This window comes from Triplophysa dalaica, chromosome 24, assembly GCF_015846415.1.
Source record: "Triplophysa dalaica isolate WHDGS20190420 chromosome 24, ASM1584641v1, whole genome shotgun sequence".
Lineage (NCBI taxonomy): Eukaryota > Metazoa > Chordata > Actinopteri > Cypriniformes > Nemacheilidae > Triplophysa > Triplophysa dalaica.
Window position 1 is genome coordinate 15,939,243 of NC_079565.1, and position 9,000 is coordinate 15,948,242.

At 38.9% G+C, this 9,000-nt stretch overlaps 1 protein-coding gene across 4 annotated transcripts; it reads left to right on the forward strand.

Annotated features, from left to right (window-relative positions):
- The first annotated feature begins 59 nt into the window (after positions 1–59).
- Positions 60–6,850, forward strand: si:dkey-234i14.3 (fibulin-7-like). 4 transcript variants are annotated; one of them, XM_056739602.1, is made up of 8 exons: positions 60–513; positions 594–711; positions 2,863–3,034; positions 3,102–3,269; positions 3,463–3,633; positions 5,087–5,224; positions 5,483–5,618; positions 5,706–6,850. In XM_056739602.1, exons 2-8 carry the CDS (start codon positions 640–642, stop codon positions 6,064–6,066), a joined length of 1,218 nt encoding a protein of 405 aa, XP_056595580.1. In that variant the 5' UTR covers positions 60–513; positions 594–639; the 3' UTR covers positions 6,067–6,850. The 4 variants fall into 4 exon arrangements, with proteins under 4 accessions (XP_056595580.1, XP_056595579.1, XP_056595583.1 ...); XM_056739601.1 differs by having other exon boundaries at positions 60–711; XM_056739605.1 differs by lacking the exons at positions 60–513; positions 594–711 and adding an exon at positions 1,230–1,464.
- The last annotated feature ends 2,150 nt before the right edge of the window (positions 6,851–9,000 follow it).

Sequence of the window (9,000 nt, forward strand, 5' to 3'; positions counted from 1 at the left end):
TGACGTGTCCTACTCTTGGGGTTGTACCATTCACACCTGGGGGGGTCCATGAAGGATCTATTTAATTTAAAACTAGAACAGCATTTGAGAATAAATAACAAGATAAGAAAATAAACGCTGCTGAGTAAATATTCCGCTCATAAACAAATGCGTCACTGTCTGAAGTTTTTGGGTCCATCCCCACAATTTCTCCTGTGTCTTTTGGAACTAACCCAGCTATAGGGCCCTGCCTAGTCCTGTAGGATGTGTTCACACATTGCCGATAGTCAAACTGAAGACCAAGAGTGATCACTGTGATCTGGAGCCGCGAGAAAATCACATTTATTGTCTGATGGCATCGCGAGAACACGACCCTGATCTGATATCGCAACGAAAATCAGCCGTCATGTATCCTATTAAAACCAATATTGGTAGTGAAAAGTGTATTGGCGAAATGTCACCTGTCATATAACCTGACAAATCATTTCCCTCCGCCAAAAGAGCTGAAAAAATACAACAAATTGCACAGATATGGTGAAAATTCTGCTCATGTAAGGCTATTTGGATGTATGAAACTTTACTTATATAATTATAATAATCACATCTGTCCGCAGTCTGCTCCTCACACCTTAATAAAGAAATCAACCCAACAAACACAGAATGTTGGCAACCTTTTCAGCCCATTATCACAGCTGGGCGTCTGTCAGAGTCCGATCTGATTCATCGGAACACGTGAGTACTTTCGCCAAGATATATACAAACATTACTGAATCAATAGCCTACAATTTATCAAGGTCATAACGACAATAAAAACGTGCGTTTTCTAAATATATATGTATGACTTGCAGCTCAAATAAATAGGCTAAAGCTGCATTGTTACTCCTCAAAGTTTATACAGGTTGGTGTTGAGTATATAATATCTATACATTTTCTGTAAACGTTATAGAACCGTATTCATCAGCCTATTAAATGTTCACAAATATTTATTTTTTGGTTGATGGACAGAAATTACTTGCTATGGAATCAAGGATTAAATGTCGTCTCACTGTTCGCTTACTGAACGTCTGAACAGCCTTCTAGCGTCTTACATTTTGACGTTGTCAGTGTGTTGTCAGCACGTTGAGAGCAACATTAACAGAGAAAAGATGGAACGTGGCAGCAACGTGGTCACAACGTAATTGTGTTTGTTGCGGACTTAACATGTCCGTTTCTGTTTTAACTGACTGCTCTTGTTACCCAGAGAGATTTTTTATGTATTCACATCATTTTTCTCAATAATGTCTGAAGATGAAAGTTGAAAACTAACTTTTGCTTCGCGCTCAGTCGCTCGATCAGGATCGCGCATGAACGGAGAGAAGCACCAACAAAATGAATTCGGATCACGCTCATAAAACCGCTGATGGTGTAAAACTGTCATGGGTTTGGGTTTTAAGAATCTGTCGTCTGTGACTGATGTCATCTCTGAGATACACGGCGGATGGTCCAGTTAAGTTGGATGATTTATGAACAGCTCACTCGTATGAAAATCTATTCACTAGGCAGATAGAAGTAATTGAATCTGAGCATCTGTTTGAATCGACAGATTGCCCATTTGAGATTAAAGAGTGCTGCATAACATCCAAAATAAAATCACATTGTCTCTGAGGTTTTGTGACTGTAGGCAGAGGAGTGAATGACTGTCTCTGTGAGAAAACGCAATTAAACTGTTATAAAATATTTCAACAGTTTCAGAGGTCTGTTGCAATCCTCGTGTCAAATATATATTAGGCCTATAGAGCTATATAAAATCAAATATTATATTCTAATAACATGGATATTAAAAATAGCTTGTTTTGAGGTCTCGTAAGCAGATTTATCAAAAACAATGATATTAATGCAGCTATTTATGACACAAATCTTAACATACTTGTGACTTGTTGCGTCCTCACTCGGACGCGCGTCCCCGCGCAGATGCGGAGCGCGCTCTCAGCTACATGCTTCAGGAGGTCGGGTTAAACAACACACTTAACCAAAGTTATAATCAATGATAGCAGATGTGCTCAGACAGGCTCTCAGATCAGATCTACAGTGAAGTGTATTTAAACAAGCTCGATAGAAATCTCAAATCAGAAATATTTTATTTTTTTATATAGAAATATTTGTTTTTGTAAGGATGGATATGGTGGCTGTTTTTATGATCATTTTTACAGGCCAGTTCTTCACATCTCAGGGGCAAGTATGTGACTTTATTTCTGAACAATACAAATAATTGTAATTCACTTAATATTCCTTTTTTGATTAGTTTAAATGATGTCTGATTTGCAACGTTATTATTTTACACTGTCAGTCAATGTGTCAGTCATTCATATTTTATACGAATTTATCTCAAAACTTTATAAATATTTAACATTTATGTTTTGGACACACAAGCTAGTGCAGAATATTTAATAATACTTGAGAGTACTTTAATAGTTTAAATAGTGAGGCATGACAAACCAATATGATTTAAGTAATGAGATCGCAATTGAAAAAATAAACACTAAATACCAAACATATACCAACTGAACATGTAAACTTTCTTTAAAAACATTAAAAACATTCATTTGTTCAGCTTCTTTTATCAGCCCAATCTGCAAATATAAATGTTCACACTGTGAAATTTGTCTTTTAGCAGCAGAGTCTATTATAAGAGTTTCCAAAAGACAAAACAAAAAAGTTAATAATTTAAATGATAAGTTTGATTTAACCCTAAATAACAATTTCAAGTAAAAGTATGTATATAAACCACAGTATTTAATGGATAGTTAGATATCTCTCTGAATCGTCTAACTCTGCACTATATGAATGAATAAGTTTTTATAAAAGAGTGTATAAGAGTTTGTATTCAGGCTGTATGTTGCACAGGATTGTTGGTGTGGACAGGAACTTCAAAACACTCTTCGTCAAGTCCAAAAGCTTCTGTCCTCGCACCAGACCTCATTTCAGCAGAGTTTACGGAGCGTCCGCAAGAAACTCAGTCTGTTACAGAACAACACAGATAAACACAGCAAACTCAACACAGGCAAGCAAAGCACAGGTTAGTACAGCCCATATTATTCATTTCTATTATCACAGTCATTCTTCATATTTTTTCTCGATATAAGGCTGTCCTTCTCCAGAGCCGTTGGCTAATGGGCGGATCCTTGGGCGGGGGTTTAAAGTGGGCCATGAGATCCACTTCCTGTGTAGCCCTGGGTTTCAGCTGATGGGGTTAGAAACCAGACGGTGCCTGGACACCCAGACGTGGAGTGGAACGCAACCGTCGTGCAAGTGTATGAATCTAATTTGGTCAAATCACTAACAGACATGTTAATAGTCAATGAAAAGATATGTTATTAAAGTACAATGTGTACAAATATGTACAGAACAATGCAACGCAGTCTCTCAGTGAGTTATGATTGGTTGGCTGACAAGATCAAATCCATACAAACATAATGATTGGTGTGATATTGTATTTTTTCTTAGTTAGAGATGGCACTGAATACAACAATGCATCTGTTCCTGCATCAGCATCCTCTTCCTCTCACCCTCCCACCACCACACGACCGTCCCGCTGCATTGAGTTTCTGGGCTCTACTCACTGCACCTGTGAACAGGGCTACAGCATCTCCAGACAGGACACGAAACTGTGCACAGGTAACACGCATCTGACCAGCCGCTCAACACATGATTGAGACGCTCGGTGACAGAAGGAATCAAAACAACTTAATATACTCTTTATTTGGAAAGACCCTTCGTGTTTTGTCCCCTTTCTCCAGTGCCCTAGCAAACAAAGGATGATTGAAGGGGCAAGTGTGGGGCATGAACAATAATGGAATCATTCATTAAGAATCAAGGGGGTGTGGTCAAGGAATGAGAGGACATGTAACACGAAAACATAAACCATGGCCTTGTGCTTTTAAACAGCGGCACATGCTAAACACACACAGGGCACCAAAGACACTGAACAGGCTGCCACAATCCTGAAAAAACCCACCAATGAGAAAGACAAGATTGTGTTTACCATGTTTACAGATACTTAAACATCTTTTCATTGGATAGAAACACAGCATCATGAACAGTTGTGAAACACTGACGGTTCCTACCCATTCTCATCGATGTGTGTATAAATAACACGCCGTTGCAATATTGTGTTATACGTACGTCAAAGTTCAATTGTGCGCACATATAATACTCAAATTTCTGCTTCCTCCTTGGCAGACAGCAGCTCTAGAAGCATTTTTGATGGGCATCAAAAACAGATTTTTTTTTCAGAAAAGTTGAGAGTATGATGCTTTAACATTATTTGGTATGTAATGTTTACTGTATATTTACATTAGTTAATTTAGTGACGCATCAGTTATATAATTTACTAACGTCACTAAGTGTCACTTAACTCGCGGTGAGTTGTGGGTAATATCAGCCGTCAGAGTGTACATCATTCTGCACTTCGACTTTCTTCCGGAAGTAGTAGACCATCCGGGAATCTTTGGAATACTTTTTTCAACATACTACGATTTAGGACAAACTAATTCTACTCTAATAATATTTAGGACGGATTGGAACGCAGTCACAGTGTTTTCCCCAAATGGTGTTCGTGAACCCCTGGTGGTTCACGGGGGAATAAAAAGGGGTTCGTGAGGGACAATGTATGTCTACTAGTACGCATACCACTACTTTAGAAGAAAGTTAATAGAACTGTTTGGAAATAACAATATCTATGAAAAATGCGACTAACATTAAAACTCAAAACACATCAAAATAAATGTTTTTGACGTTAAACGTGAAAATGTGCTGTTTAAATATTGAAATATTTACTTCATCTCACGGGGTACTTTAAAGAATCGGAGGGGTTTGTGTGACAAAAAAGTAAAACAAAAAAAACATTTATGTGATTACTTTTTAGATGTGAAAGCGTTATAAGAATATGATTTGTTAATATAGCTCATCAGTGGTCATTAGCCATAAATGATCGTACATGTGATGTTGTACACAACCATCTTTTAAAACAAGACCAGAACAACAAGTTTAACATGATTGATGAGTTCATGTGTAAAATATCTTCACATGTGAATGGCGCAGTAGTTCAGCGTGCGATTTTGGGTTTCAGACCTTGACGAATGTGAGCTGTACCATCGAACTCAACCTGGTCGTCTGTGTTTGCACACCTGTGTGAATACAGCCGGCAGCTTCTTCTGTCAGTGTCCTTCAGGCTACAGCCTCGCTCGAGATAGCAGGAGCTGCCACGGTGTGTATCATCCTGTCTCAGTCATATCATCTGCATTGCCTAGTCGATAGAAGTAATGCTTTGCATGCTGGCCTATCTTAAGAAGATGTTGCATCATCATTCATCAATAGCCTTCTGATTTGGGTCATCTGGTCATCTTCCAAACGTCGCTGCATTTGCCGACAGTTTGCTGCACACTCAAATTTATATACTTTCCCTTCTCAAAGACAGCGTCTGTGTGTACTCAAAGCCTTACCGTGTTTTTCACGTGTTCCTCAGACATCGACGAGTGCGTGCGAGGAGCTCATAACTGCAGCCGTGAGCAGGTGTGTGTGAACACACACGGAGGTCATCGCTGTGTGGAGGTGGAGTGCCCTCGATTCCGCAACGCCACATACATCAAAACATCGGCGCTGTGAGTCCGACACTAACACTGTGAACCTAAATTCAAGGGAATCTCGATCATTTAGTTTGCAGTTTCTCTGGTATTTCTCTTTTACAGACGCTGTGACCGTAACCCGTGCCTTCAAGAGGACAAAGCGTGTCTCCAAGCACCGCTCTCCGTTAACTTCCATTTCATGTCCGTGGTGTCCAACATGTCAGCCCCCACCGTCCTCTTCCGGCTGTCGGCGGCACGTGTCCTGGGTGACACCCTGCGCTTCGGTTTGATGGGGAACCGAGGAGTCCAGTACTTTACCATCCAGCGCTCGGGCAGGGAGACGGGACAGCTGGTGCTGGTCAACTCCGTCCAGGGCCCTGCCACGCTTCAGGCCGATATAGAGATGAGCGAGCTGGAAAAGAAGGTGCTGCTCGGCCGCTACGTGACAAAGGTTACTCTCTTTGTGTCCCCGTATAACTTTTAAAAGGCAGAGGCGGTGGACGGACAATGGTGTGAAATACAGGCGAGATATTGGCGCCCGGGCCTGCGGGGGTGAGATAGGAGAGCTATTATACTCATTATATTACGCATCTGAGGTGCCAGTTTAACAGCACAAAAGGTGGTTTTGTTGCAAGCTGAAAGTCATTTCTTTCTTCAGTGTAGTTTAAAAATATATATTGATTTTTATTTCTGCCACTTCCTGCAAATCATTTATTGCACAAGTTTAAATGTTTTAAGATGCAGAAGTTTATCAGGATTTAAAAGCCTTGAAAAAGTTTTCTAGGTCAGTGTTACGTTCCACTTGTGTATTATGTATTGTTTGGCTCCTTCGTTTCTTCTTTGGCTCTGCTGTTTTCTTTAACCTATTTAGGTGTCTGATAATACTATTTTAGTTTAAAGCACATGACACATTCTTAATGTCAGAAATGCATGCTTTCATGCAGTTAGAAACACCAAAGTGACATTTACAAAGCAAAGTTTTGATTTAATGACTAAAAGTGCACCAATGGGTTATCTGTTGCCAATATTTCCTATGATAGCTGATGTTTACCACTGTCTAGTTCAGTTTTTAACACCGTAAAGTGAAATGAGGCATGAACACACTATGCAGTGAGTGAGCTTGAGCAAAGATGGCAGATTTCAAGGGCGAATGGAAGTGAGCATCACTGCCTCGTTCACTTCAAAGGGCAGAGATGTGGTTGACTGGACCACATTTAAAACATCATTCCACAGGCCACGACTAGTGAAGGTGAATGAGTGATTTCTCATTCTAACACACATCTCCAGATCCTATAGACCTTGGTTACACCAAACTGAAAAGTGTTTATGTATGTCACTACCTGAAGATTAATAAAGAAGTATGCCTTTTGTCTAATGACTTTATCAATAATTTAAGATTTTTAAACCATTTTTTTATCTTCCCTATGAATTCAAATACGTTGGTATATTTGTTCATATATATAAACAACCTATTTGAATTTAAACATTTTGGGAAATGGGGTATTCTATGTGTACATACAATCAAGTTTTAAGATAACAAATTCCTACAAAAACTTTAAACCTGATTTGTCACATATACCAGATAGCACAGGTATCAGTAATACGTCTGCTAAAGATCTGGAAAACATCTGATGTGTAAAAACGTCGTCTAAACATCTTAGTTGTACATACATTCTAAATCATGAACATCTTACAGACATCTAGATTTCTTTATGACATGGACAACAAACGAGTCTTATGAGTAAATTATTCAAATTGAGATGTATACATCATCTAAAGGCTGAATAAATAAGCTTTCCATTGATTTGTGTTTTGTTAGTTTAGGACACAATTTGGCAGAGATACAATTTAAAACTCTGTAATCTGAGGGTGCCAAAAAATGAAAATATTGACAAAATGGGCTTTAAAGTAAAGTTCCATTCCATTCCATTTTCTACCGCTTATCCGAACTACCTCGGGTCACGGGGAGCCTGCGCCTATCTCAGGAGTCATCGGGCATCAAGGCAGGATACACCCTGGATGGAGTGCCAACCCATCACAGGGCACACACACTCACTCATTCACACCCTACGGACAATTTTTCCAGAGATGCCAATCAACCTACCATGCATGTCTTTGGACCAGGGGAGGAAACCGGAGTACCCGGAGGAAACCCCCTTTAAAGTAAAGTTGATAAGAAGAAACAAGTTTGTCTATTGGCTTACCGCTGTAATGACAGTGTGAAGAGTAGATGAACCCGAAAGATGAAATTCTAAGCTTTACATAGATATCAAACTTGAGTGAATAATTCTTAAAAGAGCAGGCAGCAGCGAGCAATGTTTGTAGCCGTGTTTCCGGCCATTTTTGGTGCATTCACTCACAAAAAGAAAGTTTTTATATATTTATGGTAGGAAATTTACAAAATTTCTTCATGGAACATGATCTTTACTTAATATTCTATTGATTTTTGGCATAAAAGAAAAATGTATAATTTTGACTCATACAGTGTTTTGTTGGCTATTGCCACACATATTCCCGTGCTACCTAAGACTGGTTTGTGGTCCGTGGTCACGTCTGACATCTCAGAGATGTATTGCGGATGTGTAAACCATAAAAAATATGTCTTGCAGATGTAAATGCAGATATCGAATTGACTTTTTCCAGATGTATGTGTGCCATCAGGGATGTTGTATAGGGAAACAAGGCTGGTCCCCAATAAGCACCTACTGTTAACAATTCACATTGTCAGTGTCCTTCTTGACCTTTGGTTGTCTAAATTCGCCGTTTTTAAGGAAATGGAAAAAATACTTTTTGCATACTGTGTTGTCTAGGATAACAAGCACTTCTTAATCATCTTTATTGGTACCCAGTGACAAACATAATAATAATGATTTATTGCAACAAAATTTAAATCATGAAATATAGAAATACAAAGTTCCAGAAGGATATAATTAAGCCTTTAAATGTTCTGCTGTTGTAATTTGCAGTGGAAGAGCCTCTAGACAAGTGTAATTTACAATTGGTCTTTACGTGTTTCTTTTAAATTCGACAGAGGTATATGCAGCTTTACCTTAGGAAACAGAACATTTAAAGACGTCATACAACAGAAACACAGAGAAACTCAAAGGGAATGTTGCGCTGTGGTGTGATTTAACCCACACAAGAACATAAAGATGCCATGTCCACACTCCTGACCTGTACTTGTGTAAGCAAGCCTATATATGGCACTTACACAGAGATGTTAAAACCTTTTCATAAAATACAAGACACTTTCATTTTTATATTTACAGTCTTGTTTGTGTGATACCTACTACACATTTGAAATAAACCATTTTCTGAAATAAACCTAACCTGAAATTAATGTGAAAGCAGCACATCTAATATTTAAACTTACCGTTGCCGTCCTTCTGAAACCTCAGATGTCCAAACTCACAGTTTT